The 19,286-nt window shown below is 39.8% G+C and overlaps 2 protein-coding genes across 5 annotated transcripts in view; one reads left to right on the top strand and one right to left on the bottom strand.

The window, feature by feature from the left end:
• The window catches only part of LOC146005273 (uncharacterized), a 218,900-nt gene extending 206,837 nt beyond the window's left edge, over positions 1–12,063 (bottom strand). The window contains exon 1 of the mRNA XM_083144389.1: positions 11,367–12,063. Within this exon, the coding sequence (XP_083000515.1) occupies positions 11,367–11,494 (128 nt within the window). The 5' untranslated portion in view covers positions 11,495–12,063. The remainder of the gene's footprint in view (positions 1–11,366) is intronic.
• The window catches only part of LOC146005271 (uncharacterized), a 544,895-nt gene that overhangs the window by 240,584 nt on the left and 285,025 nt on the right, over positions 1–19,286 (top strand). The gene's annotated exons all lie outside the window — the stretch shown is intronic.

Here is a 19,286-nt window from a genome sequence, read left to right as displayed (position 1 = left end):
CTTTCAGAGGGTATTAATATTTCACAAATGTAAGTCCTGATCTTATTAACTAGGTGTCTGTAAGTGAAACCTTTAATGCGAAGCTCTCAGATTCGAACCCCGGTGGGAAGTCCTAAATGTCGACCCTGAGGACAGTTGGGGAGGAACTTGAAATCGCCAACAGTGGTCTCGAAGCTCTGACCACGCATCATCCAAAGATAAGCCGCTTTGAAGATCCTGGCCCTCAAGGGAATGTACCGCCATGGAGTTCAGTTACAAATAAGTTAGAACTGATATAGTTGATTCTGCATCGGTGTCTGGACGTAACTAGTTATTTCTTTTGAGATATTCTAACTGTAACTACAGTAGCTTCTTTTAAAATTAAGTAGCTGCAACTGTAACGGTTACTTTTTGTAATAGAAGTAACGTTATCAACAGTTTGTTTACGACAGTTACATTGTTGACTTCAGTATTTGCAACGTGGGTTAAGAGCTAAAATTACCAACTATGTGTCTTCTCTTAAAGTGAAAGAATTTTGGTGGAATCTCCTATGGCAAGTAAGCTAGGCCTCGTTGCATGCTAAATTTGGAATTTACAATTCGGCATTTCTGAAGACTTTAGTGTTTTGTTGCATCATTTTTTTAAATTGTTGTACTAATATTAACATGTGAAGGCTTTCGTACCAAAGCCATAAATAGAACACATTTAAGAGGGATCCTGGATTCGATACCCGGTGGAGGCACATGGCACAGTGGTTTGGATCCCACTGTAAACTGAAGGTCCAGTCCCGATTAGCCTTTTTGTGCATAAAGTGAATTTGAAACAACAAATCAAACAAACAAAACACATTTAAATCTTCATATATGTATTTTATTACAATTATTGATCATGGATTTCGTGCAATTTGTTACTTTTTGAACCAGGTAGCTGTAAATGTAACTCAGTTGCTTCTTAAAAAACACTGTTTAGCGTGTTGCTTGGGGCTTCATTTGCCATGCTGCCTGTGCCCTACTGGCTCACTGCCCAAGTCAATACTTTCCTGCTTAGGATAGGCTATGGCACATATCCCCAAGCAAAGCTGAGAGAAGGGGGAAGAAGAGTTTGATGAGTACAGAAAGAAAGAAAAAGTACAAGAGGATTACCGGCTTCAGTCAGCTGAGGAACAGTTACCCTGCCTGCACGGACACCTCTGTTAATTCCGAGCACACGCTGAAGACCGGTTTCCTCCCTCGTGCCGTGGACTCCTCCATATCAGGTAATTGTCTCTATGTGCTTGAGGAGCTGCCTTCAGCGGTGACGGTATCAGGGCGGATATGCGTCAACAGCTCCTCCCACGTAACTCGAGTTGATCTGCAAGCGCGTTAATGACATGGATTACCCAAGATTCTTAATGTCCTCGTCGCTTATCGAGCATGTACGCCCTGGTGCATGCTAAGTGGTGCATGGTTTCGCTCGCGGATTCTGCAAGGTGTACTTGATTAGGACGTTCTTGGGGGGCAGGTTCGCAGAAACCCAATTCACAAGGGCATTTAGTATTGGAAGAGAATTCCAATAGGAATGACATTAAAAATCCTGCTTGAGCTTCTTCCGCCATATTGACAAATGGTCACTACATTGAAAATTCATGTATCTTTGAAACAAAATTGGAAAAAAGTTCCAAATAAATCTCTTAGAAATGTCCAGAAATATATGATAAAGATATCAAAACCCTCTAGCCTGACCCACCATACTAGAGAATGCCGTTCCATGGAAAATTGGAATATCATGAAGACAAAAATAGAAAAGGAATGTCAGAGATGTAAAATACATTAGAAACGACCGTAAATGCATGATGATAAGTAAGTGCGAGAAAATATTATTGGATCTTTGCTCGCCATGTTGGAACATGGCCGGCAAGAAGTGCCGTTTTTAAAAATATATAAATACAATGTGCCCACACAGAGTAAAAGTTTGTTTGCAATAACCAAAAAGTAGTTTCTGGTGGCCAAACAGAAACATATATGCAGGGTTTTTTTTTTTGTACTGAGTCCAGTTTGCGAAAACTCGTTGGCATACAGTTTCCAACGTGTACAGCGTGGAAGAGAGCAAATGTAACCCCTTACAAGTAATAGGCGACACGTGGGTTTCACACCGAAGTGACAGTTGACACGGGTACATATCTCTAGTCTGTAATAGAAGCATTCACTGCCTATACGCGACAAACAGGCGACACGATGCACACTATCGAAAGAAACGACCCAACCTAAGCGGCACATCAGCTTGTTGCGTCACTCCGGTATGGAAGGTTGCATTCATTTCTGTAGACTCGTTTTCAACTGATACGTGCCTCGAGTAATGTTGGTCTGAAAACTCCCTTACACCGCCCCAAATACAGGAGTAGGCCTATAGATGAAAACAAACAAACGGTAGAGCAACCTCAACATACAACTTTTTGGGGTTGTGGTCATGGTAAGGCGCTACGAAGCCAGAGGTTCCATGTTCGAACACTTGGTTAGACATGTATTGTTTGTCGCATTATTGATTTGATTTATTTCACTTCGCTTTTCTGTCACTTTTGGCTAATCGTGAAGATGTGGATGAGTGAAAATATGATGAAATTAATGAAAGGACACAACGTGTCAGAAAAAAGACCGTGTGGATATACAGGGTGAGTCAAAAGTCAGGTTACATAGGTAGTTTTCCTTGTCTCCTTAATTGTCCGTGAATGGTTGAATGTCCAGTTTCCTGGTGCATGGATCGGCCGCCGTGGTCCCATTGAGTGGCCACCGCAGTCTCCAAACCAGTGGATTTTTGTCCTTTGGCGTCATTTAAAGGCGCTCGTCTACTCAGTTAAGATTCAGAGCATGCAGCATCTGAATGAACGCATTGTGTAATGTGCAGACATGATTATGAAGGACGTTCTGCAAAATGTTCTGGAGAACTGTAAACGTCGCGTGTACAAATGCATTGATGTTCAAGGTGAACACATTGAAGATAAACTATAAATCCCTTTCTAACCTGACTTTTGACTCACCCTGTAGATATACTAGACCTGCCAACAAAAGACATATCACACCATGTAGTTGACTCTTCTTGCATCCACTATTATTCCAAACCGGTATTAGCCGGACCCTGTGGCCGAGTGGTTAGCACATCGCGCTGCGACGCCAGGGGTCCCGGGTTCGAATCCCGCCCGGGCTTGGTTATTTGTGAATGTTCATTCATCAATTTCATCATTTCACCACTCATCCCCATCTTCGCAAATTAGCCAAGAGGCACAAAACGCGAAGTAAAATAAACTAAATCAATCAATCAATCCAAACAGGTATTGAGGTTAGTGCCATTTCTCGCAATAAACAAGTATTTCCTCCTTGCGCGCACGCCCACAACATTTTCAACTTTACTGGAAGGTCACGTTGCATACCCGAGAAGGGAAAATAACATTGGAAAGGCACGCGGCTAACAAGCTCGAACGGGGAATACATCCTGATTGATCAGTGCACCGTGAACGAAGATCAATATCCTACGATTTCTATAAGGCTGACGACAGACCATATTGTGACATAACTCTTATAAACCACCGCAATTTGCGTGCTTGTACTGGTCTCGTTCCCGAGACTCCAAAAAGAAGACAAAAACCAACGGAACCGTGCTTGGATATCCTCCAACTCTTTACAGGCGAACCAGACAAGTTATGAGACTGTGCGGCAACAAGGAACAAGACTGCTATTGCGCATAAATTTAAAGCTTCAATGAAGGCAATCCGAGGCTACCTTCCGAGTTGAAGTTAATCGACCTTACACTCACATTCACCCCTTAAGTCTTCAGCATCCTTTGGTTGCTGAAGGTGGAAAATATGTGCCACCTAGTGGCGTCACTGCTGTTTATTGGACTACTGGTTAGCCGAGCCTTGTGCAATTTGAGCACAGAAAAGAACTCATTTGCTTGGGTTAACAAACAATTTTGCTTAAGCTTTTTGGTAATCATAATTAACAAATTGGTAGTGTTTACTACGGCTTTGAGCACCTTTTTATTGGAGAAATTTATCACTTAAGTGATATGCAACACGGATAGATGTCAACTTGAACTTGGGACCGAACCAATTAATAGCATCTTTTCACGCTCTGCATTAGCCAGCATTTGATTGGTCCGTCCTCGCGTGGCACACGACACATGTCGCTTTGGTGTGAAATATCCTTTATGGCGCCTTCATCCACTTGCGACTAATGGCGACTGCAAGGGTGAATGGTGATAAAATGGAACGAATGAAGCGACAAGCACACACATTCAGAACAGATTCCACAAAGAATTATACTGGCTGTGAAACCAGGGAAAGGAGCCTCGTTAGACTGCAAGAAAGCAGTTCCCACGTTGTGGAAGGTACGTTGACACTTCTAAGTGCCTTCCTAGTTCACCCCTCAAAATTCCCCCCGGGAGAATCTCACTGGGGCTTTGCGGGGATGTTCAGTTTTGTCCTTATGTGTACTTAGTGCCTCACACAACCTCAGCTTCTATCATAAATATGACCATTTTAGTACTCAGATACTTTTATGGATATTAGTCTTGATAAGTAGTTCATCTTAGCAAGACGAGTTATACATTTCTTAACAATTCGTCAGCCCTGTTATGACTGCAGCACCTTCTTAGCCTAAATACAACTTCTGCACAGACTATTTTAATATGCATCGTCATGTGTTATAGGTTGTATCATGACACTATATTAGTACCACAGTTGAAAATGTGTGTTTATATAGTTTCTTCGGACACACACCAGATACACTTGTGTTCGAAGTAAGTTAATTTTTCGTCTATTGATTGATTGAGTTGGTGTTTTAAGTCCACTTTATGCACAGTAAGGCTAATCGGGACTGCACCTACAGCTTAAAGTGGGATGCCTCCACCGGGTATAAAACCCTGGACCCCTTGATTACAATGCGACGACGCTACCACTGCGCCATCAGGGAGGTCCAATTTTTCGCCTATTTAACACACATTTGCGACTGTAATGCTATAATATATTGTGATCCATGGCCTACCATCGATGACGTAGCTCGTAAACAAGACTTTCGGCGCAGGCCTTGTACATAAGAAGTTGTTGACTGGTCCCCTATTTTCGTTTCAATCAATCATGTTCCGGAGCTGGGAATGGAACTTGTGGCACGTCAATTACCAGGTGGTAGTGTAAGTGGAAGGCAAACTGATTCACAACAGCTTATCGTTTTAACGATAGGTCTCACCTAGAATAAAAATGGAGATTCACGTAATCTTTTAAAATAATGTTTCTCCAGCATATGAGAATAAGTTCAGTGGTCGAAATGATGAGTTCTCCACCGTGGGAATACAATGCTTCTTTTTCGGCGAGGGAGTTTTTGTGTCAGGGCATAGTGCATGTTTTCACTCTTGAATTCCTTAAACCGCACGCAACACGGCGTTGCTTCACACGTTAAATATTTCTTTGCGTCATTCTGAAACCGTGAAATACTGCCATTTTTTTTTCAACTTTCCCCCGATGTTCAATTGTATCATGCAACGGCTCATCCGACAAATTGATACATCGGCGACATAGTAGTTGAATGCCAGTTATGCTTTAAAGGAAGTAAGGAGGATATCCATTTGGAGCACTGGAATGGGGAAATGTATACAGAATTTACCGTCGTCGCCTTGTAATCAAGGGGTCCTGGGTTCGATTCCCGGTGGAGGCACATGGTTCGGAACCCACTTTAAACTGTAGGTCCAGTCCCGATTAGCCTTGCTGTGCATAAAGTGAACTTAAAACACCAATTCATTCAATCAATCAATTATGTACGTATACAGAATTCTGTAAATCAAGGAATTCACGTGTGTTTCAGTTAGTAATTTAGATATTCAATAATATATGTGTCATATACGTACATGAATTCATTGATTTTCTCTCTAATTTTCACATGTATAAGAGGGAGAATCCAATGAAAACCCTAAGGATTAAAGGAAATTCTCTATACTACAGCTCACATCTCGTACATGAGGTACAAAATGTTATTTACAAAACGACCTCAAGGCTGCACACTAATGAAGTGAACTTCAAAATACAATTTTTGTCATTTTATACATGGCCCTCTCCTCCACACGCTTGCCTCAGCGAAAAGCATTGGTTTCTTGCCCCTGCAAGCTTAAGACTTATAAAAAAATCTCCTGTAAATGAAATTTCATCTCTATGCATGCTTACCACAAAAGCAAGTTTGCGAATGAAGGAGGAAGTTCGACAGTGGCCTCAGTTTGCAGGCAGATGGGTGGAAAGACCTTCACAGTGGGTCATACGTGACTGCACATGTATCCCAAAGATGATTATTCCTGTTGATGCATACAGGCACCAACTCAGATTTGAAAATATATATAGGTCAGCAATAGCTGTATGGTAAAATGCAAAAAAAAATGTGCAACCCTTCATGCAGAAATCTACTAGATAGATAGAAAGAAGGAAAATAGTTTTCATTGATCTTCCCCTCGTACATCCATCCACTCTGTCCGTTCACAATTTGGAGCTCGCTCAGAAAGACCAATTAAATAACCAATAAATTGAATACTGCCTTCAAATAAATTGGTGATAAACTTTTATCGACATCGAAAATATCGACCCTCTATCCTCGCAAACAGTATATTTTGCATAGTTTATGCACGGAAGATATAATCAAAGCCAAATCGTGCCTCGTTCGACAAGATTCCGTCTCTCGACTATTGCGTGTTCGTTCGTGGTAATAAGACATGTAATTTCGATCCCTCAAAGAACTTATTGCTGAAGTTAACAGCCATCTTTTTGTCTTGTCTTCCCTCATTTCATCTTTGGATGGAAAGAGCGACTTGAAATCGTGTCAGTGGTTTAGTGGTGGCAGTGTATTTGGAACAAACGAAGCGTGACAATGGTAAGCTGTGTTCAGTGTGTGTTATGAAATCAGTATGAGAAGAATTCCTTTTCCTCTCGTGATTGAATAACAGTTTTCGCATTGTTATATTTTCTTCTCTTCGGGGTGGGAAGGAAATAATTACAAGAAGCTCATGTATGTGTGCTGACTGTTTGTGTAAAAAAGTTGATATTTTCTATTTTCATACATTTATCGTCTTCTGCCGAATGGGCATGTTTTTTCACTTCACCTTTTGCGCCTAAAAAAAAAAAAGGTAAAGTGCTCCCCTGTGCTTAGCACCACGCCATGAAGGCGTATAGGGGGTGTGGGGGTAACGCCCCACACTTTCTTGATCCGGTCGTGAGTGGGGGTGATGTGATCAGCATCACGCCCCTGACCGCCTTTACCCCCCAGGGTTTTACCCCAGGTACCCATGTTATTCGACGCTGGGTGGGCGCCGGGGCCGCTTCCATCGTTAGAAAAGTTCCCGGATTTGAACCGGCCGGGGATCGAACCCGGGACCTTTAGCATGGTAGTCAGACGCGTTACCGACTGAGCCACCGCGGCCAACCCTTTTGCGCCTAACTCTTCATAATATTGCAAAATTCATTTAAGCCAAGAAGAGGACCTGTCAGACCTACCGCCTCTTGTTTTTCGATTTTCCAACTGTGAACATAGAAATAATAATAATAATAAAAATACCATTGTTCCCTAGAATGTTCCCAATGTCTTTTGTTTTTAAGACCATAAAGGTAACGTAACGCACGTAGGAGGCAAAATTCAAAATTCACGCGGCGAGCGTACCAGCCCCCCTTCCAAGGATGTGTGTTCCGATATGACACTCATGCAAGTTACTGTAAATAGTTGGTTATTCTTTTTTTGTTAATGATGTTTTTGTAATTATTGCAATTTACTATATAACTGCACCTTTTAAAATAAGAAGCATTTTTGCAAAATTAATATTTTTTTGAGTTTCAGTAAACGATAAAAAAAAATGTGAGTGAAATTGCATTCTGTAGGAAATGGGTCATATTTTGAACTGTTTTCATCTATAAATCTAGTACTGTAAGTGGCCAGTGGCATTTACCACTTTCTTGTTGCAATTGTAGGTTATATTTGATATGTATTAAATTTTGCTGTAATTATGTATTATTTATGCTACAATTATATTTTATTAAAATAATAATTCTTTGCTTACCACTAGGCAATACGTGGGAATTAGTACGTTAAATTTGACCCCTGATCAAGAAAGTGTGGGGCTCTAACCCCACACCCCCTATACGCCTTCATGGCATGGCGCATAGCACAGGGGAGCACTTTACCTTTTTACCTGATATGTCTATCCAACATTCAATTTCTGTTCAGTTTCTCTTCTAGTTATTACTTTCAACATGATGTATGGATATTCTAAAAACGTAAGTAGAATTCTAAGTGTGATTGCTTAGCTAAAATGTAGTGACCTTCTTGGACGCGTGTTTAAATACATGAATTGTCCTAATGACTTGGTCTGGAACTAGACAGTCAACGAATTTTGTTTTTACAAAATTGTAGACACTCTGGACGCTGTAGGATACTGAGTTAACGGTTGAGCGCTTCAGATAATATTTCGGAAATTTCGCAGTCGCTTTTCTGGGCTTGTTTGTTGTGGGTGGTGTACGAGTTGTTACATACGCCTCAGGGATCTCCCCCACGGCTTGAATAATCCCATGGCATCCATTTTCTTTCATATCGCTCATCAACATCAGTTAAACTAGCTGATTACATGTATGACGCAAAACTTGACATACACGTTCAATTAAGATGAGGTTATTGTGTCAGTTTCTCGGTTCAGAGCAAGTTCATATCGTTAAGTGAATGTATAACGTGAGTTCTAGCACAAAAAAGAACCATATTCTCATTACCTTCTGTAGAAAATCCCTAAAAAAACTGTGGGAAATGTATGTTATGAATATAAATGCCTGGCTTAATTTCCTCACATGCCCATTGTCTTAGGTCATGTTCCGATTCAAACTGTTCTCCCCGACATCGTTATTATGCATTGTATATTATTTCGCGGTAACTTATTCTCATGTGGGACGAGATGCAATGGGAAAACTCCTAGCTGTGCGTGCAAGTTAAACAGTGATGTAAATGTCTGCTACTTTGTCTCTGTATCTGCATATCTCTCAACTAACTTAACAGAAAAATTCAGGAGAGCCTTGTGGTTGCACATAGAGAGAACCAACGGGACTAAAATTGCAATTTCACATGGGATTTAATCCACTTAAGGAGCATTCCACATTATCCACAAAAAGTGGTCCTGTTCCATGTAAATAACAAAATGAATTAATCTGAAAATTATTAGTATTTATAATTGCACTAAGGTTTAAGGTTTGTGAATGCATATAATTTGCTTATTTCACCAACAGAAATTATTAGCATCTGTAGCTTATTTGCTTCACAGACAAATGAAGCAATATTTTGCTACATATTTAGAACGTCACACATGTATTTGATGTATTCAGGGTATGTCATAATACTCATTTTTTTTTCATTTGTTAGCAGACATCACAAAAATATTACATAAAATCAGTTCATTACGAATATTTTAATCCAGTCTCATGTCTAGAACCTTACATTTTGTGCGTGAAATGTCACACACGTAATGCTAGAATGCCCTTTAAATATTCTGCCCGTGCCAGGAATCGAACTCTGATCTTTGGATTTCCTAGCTATAACCAATATATGTTAAATGTACAGTCACAAAATTGACGTCGTTATGAAATCATTGAGAGACCCTTCTGATATTATATTTCTTTTTTGTAGAAAATTCAGGTAGTGAATCAAGAGGCAATACAGGATGCGAGGTTGCTTTACAGGATATGGTGTAAGTTATGAGTATATTTGTGTGTTTCTCATTAAGTCCGTAACATTGTAATTTACTTCTCGCTGTACAGTCATGAGTACATCTGGGTTGCAACCATATTGACTTATGGGATCGTTGTCTGTGACTGTACCCATATATTAATATGTATAAATATATTGGTGTGTGTATGTGTTGGGAGCCGCGGTGGTCCAGTCGTTAGGGCGTCTGACTGCCACGCTGGAGACCCGGGTTCGATTCCTGAGATCGGTGATTTCAGGCAGTGCCCTGCAGTTGCATTCACCAATCTAACAAATGCGTACCTGCGGACAGCGTGGTGCTGATTTGATTTGATTTTTGTTACTTAGCGTCGCTTTTCTGCCATTTTGACTAATTGCAATGATAAGGATGAGTGATGATTTGATTAAATTGATGAAAGGACACTAGCGGAGAACACCAATGCCCAGGCCGGGACTCGAACCCGAGACTTTCGATGACGAGATCGAACGTCTGCCATTTAACGCGTCCAGCCATGGAGTCGGTAGCAGAATATTACCAAACACATCCATTTTTCATAGCAGATGATTTATGATTTACGTAGCGTTTTCCACGAAATATGTGCAATACGTGTAATTTGCAAAGCACAACATACTGAACTTAGTATGCATTCAAAAAGTTTTTGCAAGCTATTTGATTCACTTATAAGCAATTTAGGACAACAATTATTGTTTTTTGATGGTATTGCGATTTCGAAAATAAGGTTCCTACGTTCAGATGATTACCGTTACATTTCTTTGCATGACGTGAAAAAATCAATCAACTAAAGTTTAACATCACTCTCTAGTTAAACACTCAAAAATATATAAATAATGACTAGTTTTATTTCTGTAAAGAATTGTTTGTGGGGCAGTGCAATTTTGGAAAGTTTTGTTAGCGGCTCGGCCCCTGTGAGCCCATGCCTATTTACACAACTGAGAACAACTACCCTTTGCTTCATTGACTCTGCACGTGTTTACAATCACGCGCCACTGTTTACACACGACTTAGTTCAGACATATCCAGAAAACTCATTCGAAATAAATAAATTTTGCTTTAAGATAGAGATGTCAATAGTATGACTCACCTGAGTATTACATTTTTCTTGTTTCGAAGCTTTATCTTTAGTGTAAGCACAATTTAATGTGGCTCGCGAGGAATATCTCGAGTGGCCCTGCATGTAAAAATAAATAAATAAATAAAAGAAATATGTTGGCGCCTCTGTTTTATGGCATTTATACTTGTTGCAGCTGATTTGATTTTTTCGTTTCCGCATTTTACGTCAGTAGAACTAGCTGCAAAAGATTGTCATGTAGTAAGTATTGAAGCTGTGGTGACACGGGGGATATGATGCCTGGCTCCCAAGTGAGCGATCAAGGTTCGATTCCCGTCAGTTATGATGCTGACCACACCATCTTCACTATGACTGTACGGATGACATGAGTGGAGGGAACATGTAAACATTATTTTGTGGAAAACAAGTAGGATGGTAGTTTCGAGTGGTGTGTTAAAAAACAGGTCAAAGTTTGGCAATTCGGTATAATTATGTCGATTTTGTACCAGAAGAAACACGGACCAAAAACTTCTCCATGTTCTCGTTCTTAACTCTTAATTGCTGATGTTAATTAATTGGAAATATGCACTGTACTTACCTATTCCTGCCTCCTGCTCTCCCTATCCGTTCTCCTTGAGTTTGATTCTGACTGTTTTTTGCCGCTCGGGTTCCCGAGAACAAGAGCACCATAACGATCAAAAGCACCGCGCCCTTCATCTCCACCATAGTCACTTCACCACCCGAAAAGTATCCACACTTAAAAAAGAATTCACCAACCACCACTGCCACTACACAAAGGTTTCCTGCGGCACCGTTCTTCAAAGCACCACTGCACTGTTTTGAGTCTCGGACCACCTTCCCAGCTGTCAGCTCGCGTTCACTCAAGGTTGTCCTGTATGCTACACGTCCTAGGAGTTATCCACGGATCGGGCGAAGGTAAGTTCTTGGGGTCTTGTTTTTTTTCTCTGTTGATGCACTGACTTGGGTACCGATGTAGGCTAAGGTGCGGTGGACTTAACTGTTTTTGTATATAAGAGGGGGGATAGGTTCGTGTTTTCGTTACGGGCTGCGCGTGTGTTCCTCCACTGTGACGTTGTGGAAAAGAACGTGTTTTCCCAGCAAACGAGACGTCCCGCTAGACAGACAGCAACGCATGGAGTGGCGGCCGATGTGGATTGTCGGCAAACTTTCACTCGGCTGGGATTTGGCCTAGCAATTGCGAGGCTCCCTTTCTACACAGTCTCCGTAAGACTCTCGAGAGGGGAAGGAGCTGTTTCTTTTTTTTCGCCCGGTATTTGAGCAAAAAAATTGCAATTTGTAAACGATCTACTGTACCTTGAGATCAATCATTCAAGTCTCTGAAAGGCGTAAGATGTTCTTAAAGGGCCAGTCATTGGATGGAAGGCGAGATCACATGGCTCGCCATATGATTCCTCAAAGTAGATCGCCCAAGGAAGTGATGTGGGTCAGCGCGGAGCGCCATTCTAAACCTTATTGGTTGATGAAGGATGGAGATGCGATTCATTCGTGGGGTTTGTCCGGCTTCATTTTTGTCCCTGTCAAGAAATGTGCTACCAATAGGGCGGAAGAAGTGTCAAATTCAGGGTTAAACCTTCTTACCCGTACGAGGTTACAGTGAAGGTGTGAGCTCTGTGCAGGATGGTGTGTTTGGTCCGGGCGTTTGTGTTAACAAGGTTAAGATATAACACTATCTTGGTGGAACTCTGAAGCGTTAACTTAACCCTATCTTACCCGTACCGTGCGGGAAACTTAGTTGCCTGAAAGGGGGGGGGGGGGTGTCACGAGCACACCCTTCTTTTCATCACTAAAATTCAAGAAACCATTTTGTTTTCGAACCACTGCTTCTTTTCTTGTTTATGTGAGTTTAGTTGTTTATTAATTACTAAAACCACCATATTTAATTTTAAAAAATGTTGCTTTGTTTATGTATGTGCAGTTACGTATTAATTACAATAATTACAAAAGCTATTATTACCAATCAGTTTTAAACTGTTGCTGACATGAGTGTCTCGAATAAAACTCATCCTAAAGGGGTGCCTGATAGACCCACCAAGTGAGTTTTGCCTCCTATGTTGGATACAATATTAATTTTATGAACAAAAGTAATGCAGAAATATTGGGAACAATATAATTTATTTTCAGTTTTTTACAAAAAAATTTCACAGTTGAAAAATCGAAAAAGTAGAGGTGGTGGGCCTAATCGTCGCCATAAGCCAAAAATGGCAGGTAACAGAAATCCAATACAAATTCGAGACCGAGAGTCTTGGACACTAAGTCTTTATGTCGTCTCGATTTTGTAGAAGTTTGTCTCGTCATGATTTTTTCTTCGTCTCCATACTATCCCTAATTCTGCCCGATTTCAGACTCTGTCCAGTAGTTTTGGAGCGATGGAGAGAAATTTTAGGATGGAATGCGGGGAAAATTTCTCGCTTCCTCCTCGTGCTTCCACGTAACCAAACGTTGACATCTTGCCTCTGTCACGAGCGGTCCAGTTTTCGAATTTCCGGTGGGAGCTCCAAAATTCCTGTTCACCCAGCATTGTGAGGACACGTGGGGAACTAATTGCAAGGAAGTAGTATCACGCTCCGGTGTAGAAAGCCAGAAAACAGAGGTGAGGGAATCCTATGCTCTAACCCCATGTTACCCAACGAAAAGCCGCTCTTGTAGACCTTTGCTCGAGGGCCAGAGTTCAGTTTTTTAAAAATACTGTCGAATCTCAAATCGAAAGATGAATAGTGAGTAGTCTCATTTCTGTCACTTTTTGCTAATTTCGAAGATAAGGATGAGTGATGATATTGATGAAGCGACACTCACAAAGAACAACGATGCCCAAGCTGGGATTCGAAACCTGGACCCTTGGCATCTTAGCGCGCTGTGATAACCACTCTGAGAGAATAGGTGAGGGGGATAGACGCGCAAATATCAGAGAATGTATTATATGTCACGATAGCTTCAAAGGGAAACTCACACAACCGATATAAAGCTGTGTTGTTGACATGGATGACCGACATCCCTTGTTAACTGAAAGGGAGCTATAATATTGAAACAGGAAAATTCAACTCGCTTATTACAGGCCACCTAATGATTATCCAAGGCTACCGATGGCAACTCGTGCATGTCGTTGTCGAACCCTTATTCGCCATAAGTACCCCGAACCTACTCGTCCATAAAGAAAATTGCCAACTGATATTTTCCGCATTATAGGATGCCGATCATGCGATTTCCGAACTGCGTGAAAACAGGTTGTTGACTTCGATGGAAAATATTTTGTTTGTCGGAAGTGTTCAGGCTTTATCGTGGGTTTTCCAAGTATATTGAGAAGGAAATAATCTGTAGCGAACAAATATTGTTTATTGGCGACACATCCGTTTTTATATTAAGAATGAAAGTAGCGCACGGTCCACATCCGTATTACCACGTTGGCCTAATTATTTTCCTGCTTCATGAACGCCTTGAATTTTACTGTATAGTGATTTATGGTTTTTCGGAAGCTGTGATATATATAGCCACTGTGCACCTTGCATTTCATTTTCCTTCTTGTAGAATCAAAGAACGTACTGGAAAGAAACAATTTTCCTGTTTTAAGCCACCTAATTTGAGAAACCAATTCCAAAAGTTTGACAGCCATACTATTAGAAGTTACAATAAAACTAACAATATTCTATCGTTAAAAATTTAACAGCATGCCTGTTAATTTATATAAGAAAGTACACAATGCTTTTTTTTTTATATATTTAAATTTGAATATTTTTGCCATGCATAAACATAAATATATTGATTATAAATTACACTTGCTTATGCTATAAATTTATTGTTTAAATCTGAATCATTCAAATTACATTAATTAGGGCAACTTATCATGGAACATCGCGCAACGACGCCAGGGGTCCCGGGTTCGAATCCCTGCCTGGATGTTTGTGAGTGTCCATTCATCAATTTCATCATGTTATTACTCATCTCCATCTTCGCAAATTAGCCAAAAGTGGCACAAAAGGCGAAGTAAAATAAATCAAATCAAATCAAAATTATATCGTGGACGTTAGTACTTCAAAAACGGTCACGATCATTTTTTTTTAACTGTAGTTGGATGGCAGCGAATATTGACGGTCTTGGACCGTCATTTTTTCGGTCAACTTTTTACAGTTATAGTGGCTGTCTCATGTCCGCAGACAGAAAGCTTGAACTTTGGAATGGTTACCAGAAAACAATGGTATACTTCAAACTGTACACCATTGTGGACCTTCGCGATAGCGTAGTGGTTATTGTCTTGCAAGAAGTAGTCCCGGCCAAGGACGGCGCAGAAAAAAGAATTGAGCTGGTGGGCAGATATAGATGTATATATTTACTCTTCTTTTCTTCCTCCTCTTTCCCCATCATCCTTTCTGTTTTTTCTCTGTTTATCTTTTGCTACTTTTTTTTTTGTCTTCTTGTATCCAGCATTATGCCTACCTCGTTCCACATTTTTTTAAAATTTTGTCCCTTCCACATGCTATTTCTGCCTTCTCTCTTCAGCTTTACAATAACAATAGTAACCACTACACTAATCTGCCGTCTGCAATCTACCCGTTCATTTACAAAAGCGGGACACAACCAGTTATTTTTAAATCGGGAGCGAGAGGTGTAAGGGTGACTTCGGAGGGCACCCAAATGTCAACTCCTCTTCCACGTATGCATCGTTGCAAACTAATGAAACTCGGGCGTCTGGACCCACAGACAATGTAAGTCTACATGGGAATTGTGTATGTCCTGTCTCTGTGTGTTTGTAATTGTCATTTCATCATTCCCATCTTATTATTCCATCCTCATCGTCACGATTAGCCAAAAGTGGCAAGAAAGGGACGTAAAATAACCAAAACGCTCAATCCTTTTCGTAAGCGCAGGCGCATTCATATCAACCTCTCCATTCTGTGACTAGAATGAGATGTAAACGTGGTGTTGGTAACCCTTGAAATATTAAACGCACGCACTCTTGTTATAATACAGGGTGATTATAAAGTTTCGTTCCATTTCTGTGAAAAACAGATATTAGAATCAAACCAATAATGAGAATGGAAAACCTAACACTTAGTAACACATAATGTATCAAAACTTCTACAGATAATATAAACCCAACACATAATCCATCACAGGTTGCACTGAGCCTTACTCCATATGACCACCCTGCACGTCCACACAAAACTTCCAGCGACGCACCGCTGCACGAAACACCTTTTCTAGCAATGTACAATGCGTATTACTATACGTAATAGCATTGAGATGTGAGAAAAACTTTCAAATGTAAATTTGAATATTTTTTCTTGCATAGTAATCGGGTGGCAGCAGAAAATGACGATCTTGAAGCGTTATTTCTTCAGTCAGCTTTATATGGTGCACGGTGGCCGATCACGTTGAGTGTTCAACTCACTAGTTAACGTTTGTTTAGTAGTTATATTCTGAATTGTTAGTGGGGCATAATCGTGTTTTTTGCATAACCATTCAGTTCGTCAAGAATTGGAAATTCATACCCGAAGCCCCCTCCTCACCAATGTCGAACCATTCTTTGTAATCAAAGTAATACCGAAGTATGGATGTACATGGAAAAAAATAACGTCATGGTTTGCTGCATTGGAAAAGCATCTCGTGCTTGAAGAAAAGGCCTTTAGAACTAACACCGCAGTGATTCTATTATCGGTGTCCGAGGCTCTTTGTCAAATAAATGCATGCTTCCTGTTTCAGCGTTCCGCTTATTAACGCCGGAAGTAGGCCTTTATTTCGTTATATTGACTTCTGGTAGCAGAGCGAATGTTTTGATTAAATTGGTGCGGTTTGTGATGAAATATCCTTGAGCACTCGTCGATTTTTCTCGTGCTTAGAAGTAGTAGTTTCTTGCAAGGCAGGCTAATGTATTTCGGTAATATGAGAGCATATTTCAAAAGCGATTTTTTGCAGTTTTGTGATAAATATAGGGTTACTTGAGTTTCAACTAGCTTTTTCTTTGTCACGCACCAATTTATTGAGTAGTTGGATATTTAGAATTAACATAGAATACTCTTTTATGTTATGATGCCAATTCTAGTATATGACGCAATTGTGTAATTCCAAATTTCGGTTGCGCTGAGAAATGTTTGTTTGGACGTTGTTATATGCTGGATTCCTTATACCGTGTTGTATTGTGGAATTGTTTCTCGATTTGATTTGATTTATTTTACTTCGCTTCTTGTGCCACTTTCGGCTAATTTGAGAAGATGGGGATGAGTGAAGAAATGATGAAATTGATGAATGGACAATCAAAAACATTATTCGAACCCGGGACCCCTGGCGAATTGTTTCTGGAATTTAGGCAACTGTAGTTGGAAGAAATCTTGTTCAGTATTAGTAGTAGTATTATTCCTGCCTTTTTTGGAGGGAAGTATGTAGAACAAATATTAGTGGCAGCAGTGTTTAGCGCTGAATGCTGCGTATATACTTATGGCATTAGATCATAGGTTCTATATTTTTGACTCGTGTTTGAGGTTGTCTCGTATTAAACCATTCAAGTCTCATTGCTCACCGTTAATGGAGGGAAGAGTCATTTATATATTGACTAAAATCAATAGAAAGGTCACATACATATAAAAATTACGTTCCAGTGTCAAGTTTAAGATTAAAATGTTGACTCTAATTTTCTCTTCCAATTAATTTTTTTTTAATTATGTGCCACCTACCCCCAAACCTAGCTCTGATTTTTTTTAATTTAGTAATTTTAAGTTGTCGTCGTTGTGATATTTCCACTAGAATATCTCAAGAATGTAACTTTCTGAATTTGAATTTGAAGTAAAAAAATGGGGAAAATATTGAATGAAGTGTAACCCCTATGCATCTTAACCGCCCACCCTGTACACTACTGAAGTCCCCCCCCCCCCTTTACAATGGAAAGATGAGTAGGTTAATGAACATTTTCAGCACTTCTACACAAAACCTATCATTATTAGTTCAGCACAGGATACATCTCCCAATTATATTGACATAATTGAAAAAAAGAAAACATAAATGAACATCTATATACACAATATTTACACTAATGTATGCACTTTTTCCTTCAATGCACTAGATGAATCTATGAACATTCTACAATTTTTAATAGTTCGTTCCGTTCACTGTATCCTGCATTCACACTGAAAACCTATTCACATAGACTCTTGACCTCTCTGTGTAGAATACTGTTCCTTGTCTTGCACCGTGGCGACCTACATTACAGTAATATATTAACAAATACTTTAAAATGATATTTGTTTGGAATGTATGTGTGAGATCTGTCAACGGAATTTGAAAAGGTGGTCCACAGATTTAACCGAACAACCTTACGTTCGTGAAGTACCACTGTAATACGAAATTTACACATCAATAACCAGGAGTGAATATCAATAACCGATATTTATGAAGTGGAATTGTGTTTTACGTTATCACAGTAAAGTATAAAAATATGAAATTGGCATGTCAGTCAAACAGAAATGTCAAAGCCGCAAACATCAAAGAAATATTTGTTTACAAAAGCCGAAAAGTGGAAATGGTATATCATGTGTACTTTTATGATGAGCATGAGTGAGTAAGGTAATCAGTGTGGGATAATGTTTGCCGAGGGGATAATTTTCTGTTCGATTGAATATCGTTCATTTGAATATATTTGTGTTATGTAATCTCCTGACTCGGTAGGGTTGTGCCTTCAGCAGTTTCATCCAGTCATCATTCTCGTCGTCGAAACTGGCAACGAGGGACAGAAAAGCGACGTAAAACGAGGAAAAAATGTATGCGTGTAGTGTTTGTAGAGTATGTGGAATATGGGCTTTGTCTAACAGGTACTACGGTCAGTTATCCGTACCTCAATATTACCTACTATTTCGACAGGTTGTCGGTTCTTTATATCGCACAAAACCTACTCAGGGTTCCCATTGACCCACACTCTTAAAATACACAAGAAAAATTTACAATATTTTAACATTAAGTAATATAAACAAAAACAGGAAAGCCTTTTATTTAAATTGAATATTTTACCGTGCGTAAGCACAGATAATAATCATAAAGTACAGTTGCGTGCGCCGTGTCTGTGTATTACCTAAATTAGGGTAACAATGTAACAGCTGTTAATACTTTAAAAATAGTCATGTTCATTTTGTAACCGTAGCTGGATGGCAGCGACGGACCGTCCTTTTATCATTTCACTCTCTACAGTGTGGAAATCCTGGAAAAGTCAGTAAATTTAAAAATCCACAGAAAAGTTATAGAATATTGAAAATTACAAAAAGTCTGGCAAAGTCATAGAATACCAAGTGTTTATGTACTTGAAAGGATTTGGAAATAAAATAAGTTCAACTTTTCTCCCTCCTTAAATGTAATAATAATGTCTCCATGCTTAAGTTTTGTTAATTTATTTTGAACAGTTTTGAATAAACTCAGTTCTCACGAGTAGCAAGTGCAGTTTAACGCTTGAATCCTGGTTATTAGAATGTTCAAGTACCACTGGTCTGAAAACTTAATTGCC

This window comes from Lepisma saccharinum, chromosome 23, assembly GCF_977018435.1.
Source record: "Lepisma saccharinum chromosome 23, izLepSacc3.1, whole genome shotgun sequence".
Classification (NCBI taxonomy): Eukaryota; Metazoa; Arthropoda; class Insecta; order Zygentoma; family Lepismatidae; genus Lepisma; species Lepisma saccharinum.
The sequence above is the reverse complement of the archived record's forward strand: the minus strand, read 5'-3'. Positions and strand labels throughout refer to the sequence as shown.